At 44.1% G+C, this 22,604-nt stretch overlaps 1 protein-coding gene across 7 annotated transcripts in view; it reads right to left on the reverse strand.

The window, feature by feature from the left end:
* The window catches only part of Hnf4 (Hepatocyte nuclear factor 4), an 832,843-nt gene that overhangs the window by 395,376 nt on the left and 414,863 nt on the right, over positions 1-22,604 (reverse strand). The window contains exon 1 of one of the 7 annotated variants that reach the window (XM_068226051.1): positions 17,792-17,834. The exons of the other annotated variants lie outside the window; for them this stretch is intronic. Coding sequence (XP_068082152.1) covers positions 17,792-17,819 — 28 coding nt within the window. The 5' untranslated portion in view covers positions 17,820-17,834. Of the gene's footprint in view, positions 1-17,791; positions 17,835-22,604 lie in introns of those variants that run through there. 7 annotated transcript variants of the gene reach the window in all.

Raw genomic sequence — 22,604 nt, forward strand, 5'->3', positions numbered from 1 at the left:
GCTAGACCTTGCCATGACTAGGGAGGGGTGCACTAGTTTGGCCCCACCCCTTGCTGCGCACCCTCATTCAGGGGAACAAGTCAGAAGTACAGGTCCAGCCCCTCTCTGACATCTCTCTGGGAACCCCTGGAGAACCAGAGGCCTACAGTATATCAGATGTGTCCAGGTGCTGGACTGCTCTTGAACTACTAATCCTGAATGCATAGGCCGGACAGGCAGCCAGTGAGCATCTTTGTGTTTGGTTCAGTTTGAATTCCTGTTCAGTGGTGGTGGTGGTGTATCAGTTACAGTGGAGAGAGAGAGAGAGCTGTACATCTGATTTCTGGGCAACATGGATGAGCAGCAGAGATACTAGACAGTCTCCAGCTGATTGCCACCTACAGGGAGATTGTGTAAGCACTTGATGGGTGTTACAGTGACCATCATCTGGCAATTACCTACCGTGTCCAACTAAGGAAGACAACCCAGTGTGCTAATGAAATGCTGCAAGACAATGCCGATGAGGTCGCATAGCTAGCACACATGGCTCTGGATGGGCTACCGTAGGAATATCCAGTGCAAGGCAGCCTTAACTTTCATCAATGGGCTCTGCAATGCCGAGATCCATCAAAGGTTGATGCTTAGCAGGTAGCATAACCTCAGGGGCCCCAGACAATATCCCTGAGGATGGAGGCTGTGAAGGGGTCCACTGCACTATCACCGAGGATACAAGCCGTCAAGAGTGGGAACGCATCCAAGGTTTCCCAGTAACAGCAGAACTACTCATGCCACCACTGAGGCACTGAGGTCCCCATGAGATCACCTGTTGGAACTGCGGCTGACACGGCCATCTGCAGAGAATCTGACGTGTGGGGGCGGACCCTGATCAGTGTAAAGAGGAGATAGGGTTGTCGGTACCATCACTACCATACACTCCCTTCATACTAACTGGAGTATCGACAGCCTGATAGACACGGGGGCAGCTCAAGGCCACACTTGCTGGGGGATCACAGGAGAGTGAGCCAAACTGCTGAGGTAATGCCAATTTTGTCCTGAAGGAAGCACTACTCGACCTGAACGCTGGGACAACACCTATGAATCTGGGTCTTCGTCACTACCATCATAGATGACGTCATCTTGGGCCTAGGCATGCTATAGGTGTATGAGGTGACTGTCGACATGGAACGACATGTGCTATGGCTCGGTAGGCAAGCAGCAATATGAACACTTCTCAGCAAAGAGACAATACCTGCCTATAGTGAGGTGGTAATTATTCCACAGCTGGAGTGATCCACACAAGGAGACAGCGTGCTAGTGGAACCCAAACCGACGACCGCGGAATGAAGATTCTAACTGGTCAGGACTCATCACCGCATGAAGCCGAGTTCCAATACGAATAATGAATTCAACATCTGAAGTTCAGATGATACCCAGTGCGGCTGAACTTGAGATATGTGAGCCAGTTACATGCATAGTGATAGTGGACAACGAAAACACACATGAAGTAGATGAAGGTTCAGATGAGCTCCAGAAAATTACATGTGATGTCTGGAAATATCTGGAGATGGGGCAGCTGAGGGAGCTTAAGGAGATAATGTATGAGTTACATAATACATAATATCTTCACTGCTACAGGAGGTTACTACGGAAGGATGGACAGGGTGTACCATCGCAGCAACACTGTTGACGCTACCCCAATTTGGCAACCATTTTTGCAGGGTTTCCCGGCGAAGAAAGCAGAAATTGCCAGGATTCTGGATGACATGAATTAGTAGGGAGTCTTTGAGTAGTAAAACAGCCCGTGGGTGATCACCACTGGTCCTCGCAAAGAAGAAGAATCAAAATAGCAATCTTTGCTTCTGCAGTGATTACCACAAGTTGAACGAGGTCAACAATAAGGACTACTTCCCCTTACCTCGGGTAGACGACCCTGGACACATTATCTGGAGCCCAGTGTTTCTCCATCTTGGACCTCAACCAAGGTACTGGTAAGTGGTGCTCCATCCAGAAAACTAGGAGATGACTGCATTCTCTATTGGCCAAGGGCTGTACCAGTATACTACAATAGCCTTTGGACTCTGTAATGCACCAACAATCTTCGAACAATTGATGGAGTCCATACTGAGGGGATTAACGCATGACGCCTGGCTCATGTATCTGAATGGCATCATATTGGGGCGCGCGTTCAGGGAACACATCGTAAACCTCTGGAGCATTCCACAGACTTTGAGGGGCACACCTGAAGCTGAATTCTGGAAAATGTCAGCTATTCCAGAAGGAGGTATGCTACCTGGACCACATTGTGTCATTGGAAGGAATAGCCAGGGACCCTGAGAAGTGAGAAGCTGCAAGAGATTGGTCAGTGCCGAAGGATAAGCGGGAACTCAGAAGTTTCCTCGACCTTTGCACCTATTATTGCAGGTTTATAGCCGGCAGCCACTCATGTGGATCACTGAGAAGCGGAGGCTGGAGGCATAGGCTACCTTCTGAACTCCGATGGAAACCCCTATACACAGCACCTGTCCTGGGAGAAGTTCATTGTGGGCACTACACCAGAGACGTGTCACAGTTGTGGGACGGCCAATAGAAGGTGATCGTGTACTTCAGCAAAACGCTGTCCAAAGCCAAGCAGAAGTACTGCGTGACGCGTCGAGAACTACTGGCCATCATGAAAACTTTGGAGCACTTCGACAAGTGGGCAAATATTCCATCTGCGCATCGATTACTCTGCCCTGACATGGCTGTTGAGTTCCCACAACCGGGAGGGGTAGATGGCCTGTTGTATAACCGCCTCCGAAAGTAAGATTTCACCGCCAAACACCGTCAAGGTAGGAAACACTGCAACGCCAATGCTCTGTCCAGAAGGCCTTGCCTTGAGAAATATGTCAACTGCCAGAAGGTGGAGAGGTAGGTGGTCGTCGTGGACATCCGACTGACGGGGCTATCGCCGCCGAACGCTGGGACCGAGCCGCTGAGAGGAGGGAGCAGCTGAAAGATGATGACATAGGGCAGGTTCGGAGGGATGTCTAGTCGGGACGGCGACCGGAGTTGAAGGACATCGCCGAACGGAGCCCAATCTTCAAGAAATACTGGGTCCAGTGGACATCACTGAAGGTCAGTGATAGGGTGCTAAGCCACGTGTGGGAGTCGACTGACGACAGGGAACGGATTCCCCAGAAGATAATCCGCAGGGGCATAAGGAAAGAAGTGGGGACCTTTTACATGCGGTCATCTCGGAGTCAACAAGTCCGACATTGCTGCTACTGGGTACACATGAGGAACAATAACAAGAGGACGTGCCAGATGTATAACATCTGGCTGTGAGCCGAGGCCCACGTACTAGGAGTAGAGGCCAGATGAAGCCGTACAACTTGAAAGCATCTTTCCAGAGGATGACCATCATCTCCGCTGGGCAATTTCCTGAATTCGGCGCCGGAAATTGATACCTACTCCTGGTCATGGATAATTTCACCAAGTGGCTACAGGTGTACACCATCGCTAACCAAGAGGCATCAACAGTAGCCGATGCCTTAGTGAAGGACTTCTTTTGCCGCTTCGGAGTACTGAGAGAACTGCACAGTGACCAGGGCAGAAACTTCCAGTCGAGGCTGATGCAAGAGGTTCTACAAAGTCTGGAGTTCGGAAGACCCATACGACTACTCGTCACCCAAAGTCGGATGGCATAATAGAACGTTACATGTTATGAATCTCATTATGATAGCCGTATTGGAGTTCAGAATGTAAAAAGTTTCAAACAAATTTATTAAAAACCACCAATCCAATACTCTACAATCTTTAAATTTAAGATACAGTTGTTACATGGATGTTAACATGGGGCATGTTTCACTTAAACTTAGTACGCATCTTCAGGCATATAATCCAAAGTTAAGTCAGGGCCCTGAACCAGGTTCCTCATTAAGATCTAATACTTGCAATATTATAAGGCAGAAAGACGTAAAAATCTAAGCTATGGAGTAAGCGGTGCTTAAATATAACTGAAATTAAATAATGAACTTGTCATAGTTTCATATATACATGAAATAAAATATTAGTATATGTACCATTTTAACATCCATGTAACAACTGTATCTTAAATTTAAAGATTGTAGAGTATTGGAATGGTGGTTTGTAATAAATTTGTTTGAAACTTTTTACATAATGGAACGTTTCGTAAAGACCATCGAGGAGCACATAAGGAAGGTGGTCTCGATGCTCAAGGAGGACCTGGATGAGAGGGGCCCATTCTTCTTGATGGCCTATCGAGCGTCGACCCATGAGACAACGTGCACGACAACTGCCAACATGGTCTACACCTGCCATCCGACCTGACGCTAGGATCAACACCAGATCAGGAACAGCCAGTGACAAACTACGCGTTGGAGTTGGCAGGCCGATTGAAAGACGTCCACGACTACGCCCGACAGGTGGTCAGCGACTGGATGAAAGCATGACATGAGCTGCTCTCTTCCAGGAAGGTGACCGAGTTGGGCTGTACCGACCTGTGAGGACCCATGTACTGTCATCAGCAGGTTGAACGGGACGTTGTCTACAGCAGGGGTGTTCAACTTAATTTGCGGGTGGGCCGAATGGCAGATTCCTAAACGTACCGAGGGACACGTTGTTCTCCCCCTTCCCCCCCGACCTTACCGAACACAAATATATCCACACACCCAGGTGCCCCCTTCTTTAATCACCAACTAAGCTCTCACACGGCTATTCGGCAACAAACAATAACCTGAAGTACAAAATAAAACAAACTGAGAAAAGTAAACAATACTCTGTAACTTGGGATAAATGAGAGGCCTGGGCCTTTGCTTGAAGTGAAGGTGTTGAAATGTCTGGGGAGAGATCTGACACAGCCACCCTCAGAATGGAATGTAGGTGGTCATCGCTGATCCGGGAACGTAATTTTGATTTTATAAACTTCATTTTTGAAAATATTTGTCCACAAATGAAGTATTCGCAAACACGCGCAAGAATTTTCTCCCAAATTTTAAGAAAACCGGAATTTTTTTATTACTAAGCGCCCTGTAAAAGTTAATAACATTTCCTTCCGCGAACTTGTCCCTTAATTGGGACCAACACTGAAGTTCCAGGTGCATCACCGACATCAACTTACTGCAAATGGATTTTCGAACAAATTAATTATCTCCGCATTCACAGAAAGATCTATAAATCTGGTTTCAAACTCATTCTTCAGTAGGTCAATCAACTTAACAAACCGATCATATGGCACAAAACTGTTTGAGTTCGCTTCTTGAAGCTCAGTACCACATAAGTGTGGTAACGTGCCCTTCTCTAATTTCTTTCGAAATAATTTCAATTTATTTTGGAACGCTAACACAACGGCTGCGCAGAGTCCAAGAAAAACAACGAAGGAGAAGAAAAATAAGATTACGCGGCGCAACGCGGAGTTCAAAAAGGCTAAAGATCTGCTGTTTCTTCAGAGGAAGATCAAGGAGGAGATTTAAAGACATAATGGAACAAAATTTAGCTGAATTTTGCAGGATTTTGCCAAAATTGGTAAGAAAAACCACATTAGATAGCATTAAATGATTTGCCTTAATTCTCTTTTGATATGGAAGTTATAATTTCCTCTCTGTTTCCTCAAAGTTATGCACGAACAAACATCAGTTTATTGCTGTGGCTTTACAGTTTCTTTTGTCTTTATGACCACGGCGAAGTTCTTTGGGATTGGCTGTAGATAAATTTGGAGTGAGAGATGTCTGGACCGTACAGGTTGTAAAAAGAGAGGAAACCAGAGACAACATAACAACAATGGATGAACTGAACTCCCTCAAACAAATGAACAGTACTATAGAGTATTGTTTCACCCTGTGTCTGTAGGTTCCACTGGGGTTACTTTGCAGCACTGTAGTGCATCACTTCAGCATTTCTTTATGAAACATTCCAAGGAGTTATTTGTCTCTAAGTTGTGATATTTAGGTAGGCAATATAGGTTATAGTGATGAATGTGTGGCTGATTAAACTTCATATATAGAATGGAAATACTCTTTTTGTGGGGTAAAATTTTGAAGCAAAGTATGCCACAGGGGAGGGATACTTTGCTCCACTTTAAAAACTAATGTTGTTTCCACGGCTTTCAGCGAGTGGTGTATCACATTGCACCAAAGTACTTCAATCAGGGTATGGAAAATAAGAAACAGAGCCTATAACAACAGCATCTACCCAATTAAAAGGTATAATATAAGAATGATTCTTGATAATGATACTTCATATAGAAAATAATAATTAATGAGCTTAAATTTATCACAATAAGAGTCAGGGAGGGGAAGGAAGGAATGCGGAGGGGAAGGAAAGGGAGGAGTTGTAGAAGACAGGTGGTCTAATGTTCTAAGGGGAAGGAGATTGCAGGCCAAGGGCTCTATTCAGAATCAGAATTCAGGACAGGTGTCTGTGCGAAATCGGTACGAGTCACTCCAGGTAGAACAACAGAGGGAAGAAGAGGGACAGGGAACTGTTGCTGAGATGCGTGGAAGTAGGAGGAAGGGAAAAGGTAGGAAAGGGAAATGTAGAGTAGAGGATAGGAAAAGACAGGTGGAACGGGGTCATGGGAAGGAGAAAAGGGAGGAGGAAGTAGCTTCTGCAGCTATCAGGAAAGATAGGGCTGACCAGGAGGGGAGGGGATCAAATGAGGTGGGTAGGGTTGAGGCTCTGGTCATGGGGGATTCCATCGTTAGACACGTGGGGAAAGTGTGTGGAGGAAAGGGAACCAGGGTAGAATGTTATCCAGGAATTAGGTTGAGGCAGATGTTGAGGAAAGTAGAAGAGAGGGAGGAGGGGAAGGAGAAGGTGGTAGTGTTTCACGTTGGTACCAACAACGTAAGGCAAGCTGATATAAGTACCAACATAGTTGGAGATGTGTGGGATCTGGTAAATGCAGCACGGGTGAAGTTTAAGAAAGCGGAGATTGTTATTAGTGGAATACTGTGTAGGAGGGATACTGACTGGAGGGTGATTGGGGATTTAAATGAGACTATGGAGTGGGTATGTGGGAAACTGGGAGTGAAATTTCTAGATCCTAATGGGTGGGTAGGAGAAAGGGATCTGCGCTCGGATGGCCTTCATTTAAACCGCAGTGGTACGTATAAGTTAGGAAATTTGTTTGGAAGGGTAATAGGGGGTACATTCAGGGAAACGGGATGGCCTAGGGAGCGGTGATAAGGGAACAGGGAACTGGAAATCAAGTAGGGATGACATAAAATTGTTAGTGTTGAACTGTAGAAGTATTGTAAAGAAAGGAATAGAATTAAGTAATTTAATAGATATATATTTACCAAATATTGTAATAGGAGTTGAATCATGGCTGAGAAATGATATAATGGATGCAGAAATTTTCTCACGGCACTGGAGTGTGTATCGTAGAGATAGGGTAGGAAAGGTGGGAGGGGGAGTTTTCATTCTGGTGAAAGAAGAATTTGTAAGCTACGAAAAAGTTAAAGATGAGACACATGAAATTCTAGGTGTAAGGCTCATTTCTAAAGATAATAGGCAACTTGATATATTTGGAGTGTACAGATCGGGAAAGGGTAGCACTGATGCGGATTCGGAATTATTTGATAGGATAGTCAGCTATGTGGGAAACGACATGGAAAGAAATGTGATTGTAGCGGGAGATCTGAATTTGCCAGATGTCAATTGGGAAGGAAATGCGAACGACAGGAAGCATGACCAACAAATGGCAAATAAGTTAATATGGGAAGGACAGCTGATTCAGAAAGTGATGGAACCAACCAGAGGGAAAAATATTTTGGATGTGGTGCTGATAAAACCAGATGAGCTCTATAGGGAAACTGAAGTAATAGATGGTATTAGTGATCATGAAGCTGTTTTTGTGGTAGTTAAACATAAATGTGATAGAAAGGAAGGTCTTAAACGTAGGACTGTTAGGCAGTACCATATGGCTGATAAAGCAGGTATGAGGCAGTTTCTAAAAAGTAACTATGATCGGTGGAAAACGGTAAATAAAAATGTAAACAGACTCTGGGATGGGTTTAAAGAAATTGTTGAGGAATGCGAAAACAGGTTTGTACCTTTAAGGGTGGTAAGGAATGGTAAAGACCCACCTTATTATAATAGAGAAATAAAGAGACTAAGAAGGAGGTGCAGACTGGAAAGAAATAGAGTTAGAAATGGCTGTGGAAGTAAGGAGAAATTGAAGGAACTTACTAGAAAATTGAATCTAGCAAAGAAGGCAGCTAAGGATAACATGATGGCAAGCATAATTGGCAGTCATACAAATTTTAGTGAAAAATGGAAGGGTATGTACAGGTATTTTAAGGCAGAAACAGGTTCCAAGAAGGACATTCCAGGAATAATTAATGAACAAGGGGAGTGTGTATGTGAGGATCTTCAAAAGGCAGAAGTATTCAGTCAGCAGTATGTAAAGATTGTTGGTTACAAGAATAATGTCGAGATAGAGGAAGAGACTAAGGCCAAAGAAGTAATAAAATTTACGTATGATAACAATGACATTTACAATAAGATACAAAAGTTGAAAACTAGAAAAGCGGCTGGAATTGATCAGATTTCTGGGGATATACTAAAGACAATGGGTTGGGATATAGTACCATATCTGAAGTACTTATTTGATTATTGTTTGGCCGAAGGAGCTATACCAGATGAATGGAGAGTTGCTATAGTAGCCCCTGTGTATAAAGGAAAGGGTGATAGACATAAAGCTGAAAATTACAGGCCAGTAAGTTTGACATGCATTGTATGTGAGCTTTGGGAAGCCATTCTTTCTGATTATATTAGACATGTTTGTGAAATTAATAACTGGTTCGATAGAAGGCAATTCGGTTTTAGGAAAGGTTATTCCACTGAAGCTCAACTTGTAGGATTCCAGCAAGATATAGCAGATATCTTGGATTCTGGAGGTCAAATGGACTGTATCGCGATTGACATGTCTAAAGCATTTGATAGGGTGGATCATGGGAGACTACTGGCAAAAATGAGTGCAATTGGACTAGACAAAAGAGTGACTGAATGGGTTGCTATATTTTTTTTTTGCTATGGGCTTTACGTCGCACCGACACAGATAGGTCTTATGGGATAGGGAAGGCCTAGGAGTTGGAAGGAAGCGGCCGTGGCCTTAATTAAGGTTCAGCCCCAGCATTTGCCTGGTGTGAAAGAAGATTTACCACGACTAAGCCAGCATACCTCGCTATGATAAATTACATCGCCGTAATCACAATCAATTTCAGCCAGAAATGACTGGAACTGCCGATGATTGAGACCATGCGATCGAATATAATTAATTGTAAATGTCACTGTGTTCATCATATGTTGTAAATTTAATACTTTTCCACATAGCACTTGTTGATGAATAATGCAGTGCAATTCAAGAGGAATTTCAGTATTTCTGTTAGTAAATTCGTTTCTTATTCTTCCAATCAATCCAGTTTTTGTACCACTCATATTCCTTGCTCCATCTGTTGTTATAGCTGCCAATCCATCCCATCCTAAATCGAGATCCTTCAATGTTTCACTCAGTTGAAAAAAAGTCCTCGCCTGTTGTAGTTCCATGGATGCTTCTTAAAGATGCCGGCTCCTCAGTTATTTCACACACTTTGTCAATCCCACATATAAAAATTTAAAATTGTGCGTGCTGTATCACGGTAGTCATTACATTAATCCAAAGCCAACGAAAAGCACTCTAATGATTTAGATTTTTCGCGTACTTGTGAGCACAAATTAGCCCCGAGTTCTTCTCGCCATTGTGCTCCGCGATAAGCTGACACATAGCACACAGTTCTTCACAAACTCCCCATCAGAAAATAGTTTCCGTTTCGCGGCTAATAAATGTGCAACTTTATAACTAGCGCGGGCTGCAGTTATATTTTCAATCAATCAATCAAACATAGGATTCCAGCAAGGTATAGCAGATATCCTGGATTCAGGAAGTCAATTGGACTGTATCGCAATTGGCCTGTCTAAGGCATTTGATAGGGTAGATCATGGGATACTACTGGCAAACATGAGTGCAATTGGACTTGACAAGATAGTGACTGAACGGGTGGCTATATTTCTACAAAATAGAACTAACAGAATTAGAGTAGGTGAAGCATTATCTGACCCTGTAATAATTACGAGGGGAATTCCTCAAGGCAGTATTACCGGACCTTTATGTTTTCTTATATATATCAATGATATGAGTAAGGAAGTGGAATCAGAGATAAGGCTTTTCGCAGATGATGTTGTTCTGTACAGAGTAATAAATAAGTTAGACTACAAGATTGTGAGTAACTGCAAAATGACCTCGATAATGTTGTGAGATGGACAGTAGGCAATGGTGTGATGATAAATGGGGATAAAAGTCAGGTTGTGAGTTTCACAAATAGGAAAAGTCCTCTCAGTTTTAATTACTGCGTTGATGGGGTGAAAGTTCCTTTTGGGGATCATTGTACACTGACTGACAGAGCAAATGCAACACCAAGAAGGAGTGGTTCGAAAGGGATGAAAGTTGGGGAAAAAACAGAGACGGCACGGACAAATAATTGATGTTTATTTCAAACCGATATGCAGGTTACACAATGCGCACGGCATCGACTCAGTAGGATGTAGAACCACCGCGAGCGGCGATGCACGCAGAAACACGTCGAGGTACAGAGTCAATAAGAGTGCGGATGGTGTCCTGAGGGATGGTTCTCCATTCTCTGTCAACCATTTGCCACAGTTGGTCGTCCGTACGAGGCTGGGGCAGAGTTTGCAAACGGCGTCCAATGAGATCCCACACGTGTTCGATTGGTGAGAGATCCGGAGAGTACGCTGGCCACGGAAGCATCTGTACACCTCGTAGAGCCTGTTGGGAGATGCGAGCAGTGTGTGGGCGGGCATTATCCTGCTGAAACAGAGCATTGGGCACCCCTGAAGGTACGGGAATGCCACCGGCCGCAGCACATGCTGCACGTAGCGGTGGGCATTTAACGTGCCTTGAATACGCACTAGAGGTGACGTGGAATCATACGCAATAGCGCCCCAAACCATGATGCCGCGTTGTCTAGCGGTAGGGCGCTCTACAGTTACTGCCGGATTTGACCTTTCTCCACGCCGACGCCACACTCGTCTGCGGTGACTATCACTGACAGAACAGAAGCGTGACTCATCGGAGAACACGACGTTCCGCCATTCCCTCATCCAAGTCGCTCTAGCCCGGCACCATGCCAGGCGTGCACGTCTATGCTGTGGAGTCAATGGTAGTCTTCTGAGCGGACGCCGGGAGTGCAGGCCTCCTTCAACCAATCGACGGGAAATTGTTCTGGTCGATATTGGAACAGCCAGGGTGTCTTGCACATGCTGAAGAATGGCGGTTGACGTGGCGTGCGGGGCTGCCACCGCTTGGCGGTGGATGCGCCGATCCTCGCGTGCTGACGTCACTCGGGCTGCGCCTGGACCCCTAGTACGTGCCACATGTCCCTGCGCCAACCATCTTCGCCATAGGCGCTGCACCGTGGACACATCCCTATGGGCATCGGCTGCGATTTGACGAAGCGACCAACCTGCCCTTCTCAGCCCGATCACCATACCCCTCGTAAAGTCGTCTGTCTGCTGGAAATGCCTCCGTTGACGGCGGCCTGGCATTCTTAGCTATACACGTGTCCTGTGGCACACGACAACACGTTCTACAATGACTGTCGGCTGAGAAATCACGGTACGAAGTGGGCCATTCGCCAACGCCGTGTCCCATTTATCGTTCGCTACGTGCGCAGCACAGCGGCGCATTTCACATCATGAGCATACCTCAGTGACGTCAGTCTACCCTGCAATTGGCATAAAGTTCTGACCACTACTTCTTGGTGTTGCATTTGCTCTGTCAGTCAGTGTAGGTACCTAGGTGTTAATATAAGGAAAGATCTTCATTGGGGTAATAACATAAATATGATTGTAAATAAAGGATACAGGGTATTCAGGGATTTAGTAAGGATGTAAAGGAGAGAGCATATTTGTCTCTGGTGAGAGCCCAACTAGAGTATGGTTCCAGTGTATGGGACCCTCACCAGGATTACTTGATTCAGGAACTGGAAAAAATCCAAAGAAAAGCAGCTCGATTTGTTCCGGGCGATTTCCGACAAAAGAGTAGCGTTACAAAAATGTTGCAAAAGTTTGGGCTGGGAGGACTTCGGAGAAAGGACATGAGCTGTTCGACTACGTGGTATGTTCCGAGCTGTCAGTGGAGAGATGGCACGGGAGGACATCAGTAGACGAATAAGTTTGAGTGGTGTCTTTAAAAGTAGGAAAGATCACAATATGAATATAAAGTTGGAATTCAAGAGGACAAACTGGGGCAAATATTTATTTATAGGAAGGGGAGATAGGGATTGGAATAACTTACCAGGGGAGATGTTCAATAAATTTCCTATTTCTTTGCAATCATTTAAGAAAATGCTAGGAAAACAACAGATGGGGAATCTGCCACGTGGGCGACTGCCCTAAATGCAGATTGGTAGTGATTGATTGATTGATGACATTTTTATGTCATCGCTACTTGATTTCCAGTTCCCTGTTCCCTTAACACTGCTCCCTACGTCACCCTGTTTCCCTGAATGAACCTCCCTATAACCCTTCTAAACAAATTTCCTGCGGTTTAATTGAAGGCCATATGAGTGCAGATCCCTATCTCCTACCCACCCATTAGGATCTAGAAATCTCACTCCCAGTTTCCCACATACCCACTCCATAGTCTCATTTTAATCCCCAATCACCCCCCAGTCAGTATCCCTCCTACACGGTATTTCACTGTTAACAATCTCCGCTTTCTTAAACTTCATCCGTGCTGCATTTACCAGATCCCACACATCCCCAACTATGTTGATACTTATACCTGCTTGTCTTACGTTGTTAGTACCAGCCTGAAACACTACCACCTTCTCTTTTCTTCGATCTGTTTCGTGAACACCTGTTTCTGAGTGGTGAGACTTTTAATTCAATTTGAAATCTCTTCCGTAATACCTCATCGTATTTATTATACAGGATGAAGCGAAATTCGCGCACTCGGGCATCGCAGTGCGACTCCTCACATGCCAACAATAAGAAAAAGTCTCTCACAAAGGTTCGTCCTGCGAGTATATCTTCTTCTTCTTAATCTGGTTACCCTCCAGGGTCGGTTTTCCCTCGGACTCAGCGAGGGATCCCACCTCTACCGCCTCAAGGGCAGTGTCCTGGAGCTTCAGACTCTGGGTCGGGGATACAACTGGGGAGAATGACCAGTAACTCACCCAGGCGGCCTCACCTGCTATGCTGAACAGGGGCCTTGTGGAGGGATGGGAAGATTGGATGGGACAGGCAAGGAAGAGTGAAGGAAGCGGCCGTGGCTTTAACTTAGGTACCATCCCGGCATTTGCCTGGAGGTGAAGTGGGAAACCACGGAAAACCACTTCAAGGATGGCTGAGGTGGGAATCGAACCCACCTCTACTCAGTTGACCTCCCGAGGCGAGTGGACCCGGTTCCAGCCCTCGTACCACTTTTCAAATTTCGTGGCAGAGCCGGGAATCGAACCCGGACCTCCGGGGGAGGCAGCTAATCACGCTAACCACTACACCACAGAGGAGGACCCTGCGAGTATATCCGGCAGAAAAAGGACGCTGAAGAGTGGGCAATCTGACAACACTGTAACCACATTTATGGTAACTACCTCTGTCAGCAAATAATAGCTGTGCTGTACAGTTGGTGCAGTGGATAGAGTTTTGGGTTAGCATGCAGGAGGTCGAGGGTTCGATCGTGGGTTGGGGTGCATTTTTTCAATCAATCAATCAATCAATACTGATCTGCATTTAGGGCGGTCGCCCAGGTGGCAGATTCCCTATCTGTTGCTTTCCTAGCCTTTTCCTAAATGATTTCAAAGAAATTGGAAATTTATTGAACATCTCCCTTGGTAAGTTATTCCAATCCCTAACTCCCCTTCCTATAAATGAATATTTGCCCCAGTTTGTCCTCTTGAATTCCAACTTTATCTTCATATTGTGATCTTTCCTACTTCTATAAACGCCATTCAAACTTATTCGTCTACTTATGTCATTCCACACCATCTCTCCGCTGACAGCTCGGAACATACCACTTAGTCGAGCAGCTCTCCTTCTTTCTCTCAATTCTTCCCAACCCAAACTTTGCAACATTTTTGTAACGCTACTCTTTTGTCGGAAATCACCCAGAACAAATCGAGCTGCTTTTCTTTGGATTTCTTCCAGTTCTTGAATCAGGTAATCCTGGTGAAGGTCCCATACACTGGAACCATACTCTAGTTGGGGTCTTACCAGAGACTTATATGCCCTCTCCTTTACATCCTTACTACAAGCCCTAAAGACCCTCATAACCATGTGCACAGATCTGTACCCTTTATTTACAATCATATTTATGTGATTACCCCAATGAAGATCTTTCCTTATATTAACACCTAATTTCCATCGGACATTACATACTGTACTACAGTAAGACACCGTATCTTAGGCCACATGGATCCTACATTTACAACGTTTTGTATCACTGAACACAACAAATACGTGGTTAGACAAATAAGATATAGTCAGTGACCTGTCATAGGACAGAATAACTACACAAACACTTTCGATATGCTAAAGATCAGTGGCGGTTCGTGCCACGGCCACGGCCAGCACCACGATAATTGTAGATGAAATATAATAATGATAACAATAACAGTAATAATAATAATAATAATAATAATAATAATAATAATAATAATAATAATAATAATAATAATAATAATAATAATAAAAATAATCCGATGACACTGGCTAAATACTGTAGGTATCTTCCTCCGAGGCAGAACGATCACGTAGCGAAAATCAGATAATGTCGCAAAGCGGAAAAAAGTAGAAACTTAAAGCACCGCAAATCCGGAAGCATTACAATCTACATATCCTTAAAACATCGACAATAAACATACACTTATGTTCACAAAACCACTAAATTCATGACTCGATATACTTTTCAGGTTGAGGTTCAAAAAAACATAGGCTAATATATTACAACACATGTAGGGAAGTAAAGTGAAGTGAAGTGTGAAGACAGCAGAGCGAACACCACTAACAAGAAAACTCAACAACTGAATCCGAAAAACAATTCTAGTGGATTACGAAATGTCAGTCAATTGTTATTATAAGTATAAAGTTTGTACTTCGATGATGATGATGATAATGACGGGATAAAGATACAAATGAAAATAACACAAGAAAGTAGGTAACGATACCTTAGCTGACTTGTTTGTATACAAAATCCATTCTCCTCTCCTTCTGCTCTGTGAAGTGATTGATACCACGTTCGTTGAAGTTAGGAACTGCCAACAGCTGTTTCTCGATGGAGCATATAGCAAGCGCGTTAAGTCGGTCTTCCTCCATGGTATGCCTAGTGAACGACTTAATCCTTTTCAGCGTACAGAAGCACCTTTCATTTTCTGACGTTGTTATCGGAATTGTACAAACATTAGCCGGCTAACAGCTACTGCAATCACGGCTACTCCTGTTTCACTGATCACAAACAATGCACGCCCGAGTTCCTTTCGGCTTCCTCAAATCTCAACGTACAAATAGTGCCGTCACCTTATGATTAGATTTTAAATCTTTATTTTAGCTTATTTTTAGAAGTGAATTGTTTAAATAGTCAGTCTTATGGAATCCATTGTTTTGTAAACAGTTTTGGATTTAACCTCTAACAACAGTTAACGTAAGATGTGTGGGAAAAGGCCTAGGTACATTGTACAGTGGTTGGCGACGTTGCTACGGGCTCTGCCGGACAGACCATACACCCGCCTGCACTCTTCCTTCCCCTGACAAGCCCACATCGTGTTCCAAGGCTCCTCCCGCACCCCTCGCTAGGAACTTACTGGGGGCTCTCCTGCCAGCACCCGACCGCCTAATGTCTAAAGAGAAAACATTCTGCTGGACTTTTTTTTTTTTTTTTTTTTTGCTAGTTGCTTTACGTCGCACCGACACAGATAGGTCTTATGGCGACGATGGGATAGGAAAGGGCTAGGAATGGGAAGGAAGCGGCCGTGGCCTCAATTAAGGTACAGCCCCAGCATTTACCTGGTGTGAAAATGGGAAACCACGGAAAACCATATTCAGGGCTGCCGACAGCGGGGTTCATTCTGCTGGACTAAAGAGAAAACATCGTGCTTGCTGAACGGATGCCACGGTCAGACAGCCTTTGCCATGTCTTTGAAAATAAGAAAGCGAAACGTTTACAGCCAAGACAATAAACATAACATTGAATAACTGAATAACACACCACCATAAGTTAGACTTTGCTACATTTGTCCATCTCTTTATATAATCAGCTACGGAGTGAAATTATGTTATGTGTTTTAGTAAAGGCGGCGGGGCGGCGCCCAAAAGCCCTTCATGCACGAACCGCCACTGCTAATAATATAACATCTACTTGCCATTTACACACTACATGTAATGTAATGTAGCACATTAGCAATAATACGGTTCATATTAATGATCGCATGACCTTCACAACAGAATACGTTGTCCTCGGAACTACACATACAAATTGTAACCGAGTTTGGACATTATTCGCAGAGCACGTTGCTAGGCCTACTGGTAACGTAAGGCCCTAACGAAGTGTTATAGTAGTTGATATTAATGTATGGGACCATTGAAGTAGGGGACAAAAAAAACAGGTTTCGCATCTAGTAGATGAGTGGTGCGAGTAAATTCACGCCCGCGACGTGGAAAGGGCGTCTTTCAAAACTGACCAATGAAAACGAATGTTCGTCCATTTCTAGGACCCGCTGATGCCGGATACCATACCACACGGACTACGTTTACGAAAGAAAAAACATACGGCTCAACCCAGGATCGACCATTCGACCTTCTGCATGCTACCCACTGCACCAACTATACAGTACGGTACGACTAATATGTGCTGACAGAGGTAGTTACCCTACATTTGATTACAGTGTTGCCAGATTGCCACTCTTCAACGTCCTTTTTCTGCCGGATATACTCGCAGGACGAAAGCTTGTGAGATACATTTTTTATTGCTGGCATGTGAGGAGTTGCGCTGCGACACCCGAGTGCGCGAATTTCGCTTCACCCTGTATACAGATGTGTGCTTCGAATCATAATACCGCCTGATGTCGTATTCCTTAAAAACTGAGATATTTTCCTTGCATATCACTACTCTCAATACAAAAATAGTCGTAGGTCGAGTTTTCTTTAAAAACACGGCACTCACTATCCACTTTTCTACGTCTGGAAACGGACATTTTTGTTCACAAATAAATTAGTGAAACTACTTTGAAAAACAGCAGTTCCCAGTCCCAACCTATTTAATGAAGGAGGCCTTTCACTTTCCAGGCAAATCTGTATCTGTAATTCGAAGAAATGAACGGATGAAGTTTAACCCTTACTTGAATTTAAGGTGGGTGTAATTATCCATCTTAGAACATTTTCACAGCCCCAGTAAAAGAAATATCATGTCAAGGAAAAACAGCAAATAATTCAGAGATTTTCCTTGTGGTTTTATCCCGTAAATTACAATAAAGTTTTTATTATCTAGTTTTTCCCGGAAGGTACATACGAAAACTCGGCCAGGACAACATGAAATGCCTTCGCGGGCCGTACGTTCAGTGGTGCACGTGCAGGAATGTCCAGTCCTCGTTCCCAGGGGAAATAAGCATTTAAGGTTAAAATCTCCGACCCAGCCGGGAATCGAACCCGGGGCGTGCTGAACCGAAGGAGCCGGCCAGTCCTCCTGCAGCTGTCACATACTTTAGAGATGAACCTTTAATAACATTAGTAATATTTTTATTTTGGCTCATAACTTTACCTTCATTTGTGTGCATAGGCTGAGACATCTTCGTCCACGTGGTGCAACCATTTATGTGGAATCGAACCCAACTTCGTTGAGACGATTCTACTGTACTTCACACAAAACTACACATTTGCTTTCGAAATATCAAACGTTACAATTGCGGAAATTCTCTTCACTTTCAACGAGACTTGATTACGGCACAGCTGGTCCGTTTCCGATGTGTAGGGGGCAACGCGGGTTCGATTCCCGGCCGGGTCAGTTTTTTAATTGTAATGATTAATATCCCTGGCCTGGGGACTGGGTATTCGTGACGTCCTTAATCTTCCTTTCCTCACACAAACATTCCACACTACCGCCATTCCAATTACACACAAGTTCAATCAATTGCCCTGGTAGCAGATTCCTTATCTGTTGCTTTCCAAGCCTTTTCTTAAATGATTTCAAAGAAATTGGAAATATGGTGCCAGTAGGGGCAAAAGATCCGCCCCGAACAAATAGCATTAAAAAACGGCACTGTTGGACGCTATCCAGTTGTGTACCACAGAGGTCACCAGGAGAACAAGATGAAGAGTGACATACTGGGCAAATGCATACCTACTTCCAGTCATTAGGATACTGTAATTGCATCTCTTGGAGCTGGAGAGGTCAGAGCCTCCGGAGCCTGGACTCTGACCGCGACCATCCGGGTCAGTCTGATAAGCGAACTCCTCTCTTGCACAAAACCACCAAGTAACGGTAGGAAAATCCTTCCCTGAACATTTGAACTCAATTGATAACATGTTAATTGTCGGCTGCGCGTGTCATCATCTTCGTTAGATGAGGTGATCGAGTTCTGTTCAAGACCTGAGAGAAAGTTCCCACTGATCAGATGAACTGAACAGCGCGGGACAATCTCAATTTGTATTATTTTGAAATGTTTTAGAATATGTAACGAAAATTTGGGAATCTATCTTTATTTTGTGAGTTGATGGTAACATATCTTCCTCCACTCGCCTCACATGAGTCCACTCAATCTCACTTACCGCAAAAATCTTAGGTCGCCAGCGCCACGTGGCGAGCTATGAAACTACTCCGATTACAGTCGTGGAGCGATGCATCAAGTCGGTCCTCTCCGAGATAATGTGAGGTGCTCAGATGAAACCAGAGACCAAGTGTTTATTACTTGTTCATTCTTTGAATTGTACGACATGGTTGTCGTCATTTATTAACCCTTTACTGCATATAACTTTTCACCTATAAATAGGGTTAATTCCACAGTAGGCAGTTTACATTGTGGAGGACTATAGCTTTATTACCCGAGTATAGTGAGGTGATTGGGATTGTACATGATGATGGTGCTATTATGTTCATGTCTCACTCGTATGTAATAATCTACCTGAACTTACATTTTCTACAATCAATCAATCAATCAATCAATCAATCAATCAATCAATCAATCAATCAATCAATCAATCAATCAATCAATCAATCAATCAATCAATCAATCAATCAATCAATCAATCAATCAATCAATCAATCAACCAATCAACACTGATCTGTATTTAGGGCTGTTTCAGGTGGCAGATCCTTGATCTTTTCGTAAATAAGTTGGAAATGTATGGAACAGTAGATAACTCGTTTTCGAGGTGTGACTCCCTCACAATGCTGGGATAGACCTACACTATCGCCAGAAATGTTTTTAATTTCAACTTATCTTAATTTTTTCACAAGTTGCTTCACGTCACACCGACACAGATAGGTCTTACGGCGACAATGGGACAGAAAAGGCCTAGGAGTGGGAGGGAAGCGGCCGTAGCCTTAATTAAGGTACAGCCCCAGCATTTACCTGGTGTAAAAATGGGAAACCACCTACAGGACTGCCGACAGTGGGGTTCGAACCCAACTCGCTCGGTACTTTTCACTTACTCTTCATGGGCCTTGCGATTGTCATTGTTTCCATCAGATTCGAGGCTGACATAATATTCAGAACGGAAACAAAAGAAGCATAAAAGTTTTGCGTGTAACGATCCGTAGTGGCTGCCCCGGTCTATCCAGGAGGTTCAGGGTTCGATTCTTGGCTGGTTCGAGTTTCACTCAACCTATTTAAAGTGCGATAGCGGACAATATGATGATGCTTGGTTAAAGAGGCATACCATCTAGGTCATCGCCCCGACTTAACAAGGCTGTATTCGCAATATGTGTACATCATTCGGGACGTGGTGCTGGTAAAATCAGCTGAGCTCTGTAGAGAAACCAAAATAATAGATGTACTAGTAATCACGAAGCTGTTTTTCTCGTAGTTAAAAATGAATGTGATAGAAAAGAATGTCTTACTATTAGGCAGTATCATGTGGCTGATAAAACAGCCATGAGGGTAAACAAACTGTGGGATGGGTTTAAAGCAATTGTTGAGGAATGTGAAAACAGATTTGTACCTTTAAAGATGGTAAGGAATGATAAAGATCCAGTATGTCGGGTGCGTCCGCTGCGCCTTACTTTCTCTGTTATTACACAAGCCAACGAACGTCAACGCTCTGATGGTCGAATACCACACTACAGTCGCCTTTACGGCGTCATCACAGCAAAGACTTATACAAAAACATGTATGCGACAGGTATTTACATAATGCATCAAACTGTCATAAGGTTATGTAAAAATTACGTGCTTTCGAGCTTTCGACTGGATATGAAATTAACTCTAAAAGCGATGACATACTGATAGAAAACGCGTGATAGTTTGCGAAGTGGGAAGTAATTTTACATCAAGAACGCCTTCTGATAAGTTCGACGTAAGAGTCACCGTGGTGTAACGGGCTAAGCACAGACGTGCCCACGCATGTGCCGTTGATAAGTGGGTTCGAATCCCACATGAGCTAAATATTGTATCCACATTTTAAGTTTTGATGATCAAATACAAGGCCATTCGTGCAACATTCGACCAATAGCATGCATGTGGCCTGAGACTTGGTGTAGCCTAGCAGTGCGCATGTTGACTTGCTCCTCAGCGCCTGTACCACGACAACCAATCGCAAGTACGGTGGAGCGACGTTTGCGTATAACTTCGTCACTTTTCCGAATAGTTCATGTTACAGAGGCACCAGTACCACCTGCAGCTCCACGAAACTCATGTTGATTTCTGAGCGTGGATATTGAGTCAAGTGGGAAATGATCCAGCGTTTATATCTCACATTTTATTTTCGGACGATGCACGATTTCATAATAATGACTCCGTGAATCGTCATAATATGGACTACTGGAGTGTTGAAAATCCCCACCGGGTAAGGCAGGCAGAATTTCGGGCACGATGGGAGTAAATGTCTGGTGTGGTATACTGGGTGATCGTTTGACATGATGCCGGTACCTGCAGTTCCTTCAAACACAACTACCATTCCTGCTAGAGGATCTGCCCACTTGTCACCTGTTAGATCGCCACTAGACTACTTCCTATGCGAGTCCACAGGCGTGCTGAAAGGTGAATTACTGCAGAATGAGATCTATTTGAACACTTACTACACTAACAGGCTTTTGCAGAGTCAAGCAGTTTCAAACCCCAACAATTCTGTCCTCGTACACCCCTGCTTATAAAACATCCACATAAGCAGCCCTGATGGCCTAGAACAGTTCCAAAATAAATGAATATCCACCTCTGTGGTGTAGTGGTTAGTGTGATTAGCTGTTACCCCCTGAGCCTCGGGTTCGATTCGCGGCTCTGCCACGAAATTTCAAAAGTGGTACGCCTGCTGGAACGAAGACTTCTAAGCTTCGGGAGGTTAACTGAGCATAGGGGGCGGGGGTCGATTCCGTCCTCAGCCATCCTCGAAGTGTTTTTCCGCGGTTTCCCACGTCTCCTGCAGGCAAAACCCTGGATGGTATCTAACTTAAGGCCACGACCGCTTCCTCCCCACTTCCGATATTGCTATTCTCCCACAAGGCCCCTGTTCAGACCACCTGGGCGAACTACTCCGACCCAAAGTCTCACGCTCCAGGACACTGCTCTTGAGGCAGGATCCCTCGCTGAGTCCGAGCGATAAACCAACTCTGGAGGGTAAATAAATAAATAACCCACGAAGTGTGGGCATTCGGATATATTTGCTTTGTGGATGATTCTCGAAGTACAGGCTCAAGTGGGGTTCTAACCCACGTGCCACGGGGACTCCAGCGAGTAGCTTACCGCAAAAACAACTACTTCCGCTTCACAAATGCACACACTTTTTCTATCAGTATTCCATCGCCTTCATACCCTACTGAAAGCTTACAACTTGCACATTCGTTGGGATGCCTCACCCGGTATTATAACACACAAGAAAAGAGTCAAAGAAGGAGGTGCCGGTTGGAAAGAAATAGAGTTAGAAATGGCTATAGAAGTGAGAAGAAATTGAAGGAACTTACTAAGAAATTGAATCTAGCAAGGAAGTTAGCTAAGGGTAACATGATGCAAGCATAATTGGCAGTCATACAAATTTTAGTGAAAAATGGAAGGATGCGTATAGGTACTTTAAGGCAGAAACAGGTTCTAAGTAGGACATTCCAGGAATCATTAATGAACAAGGGGGGGGTGTTGATGCGAGGATCTTCCGAAGGCAGAAGTATTCAGTCAGCAGTATGTAAAGATTGTTGGTTACAACGATAATGTCCAAATAGAGGAGGAGACTAATACTAGTCAAGTATTAAAATTTAAATATGATAACAAGAACATATAGGCCTACTATATACATACATACATTATCATTATAGACTGTTATGCCTTTCAGCGTTCAGTCTGCAAGCCTCTGAGAATTTACTAAACGTCGCCACAATCCTCGATTTGCAACTAGTGTTGTGGCCTCATTTAGTTCTATACCTCTTATCTT

The sequence above is a fragment of the Anabrus simplex genome, chromosome 2 (genome assembly GCF_040414725.1).
Source record: "Anabrus simplex isolate iqAnaSimp1 chromosome 2, ASM4041472v1, whole genome shotgun sequence".
Taxonomy (NCBI): Eukaryota; Metazoa; Arthropoda; class Insecta; order Orthoptera; family Tettigoniidae; genus Anabrus; species Anabrus simplex.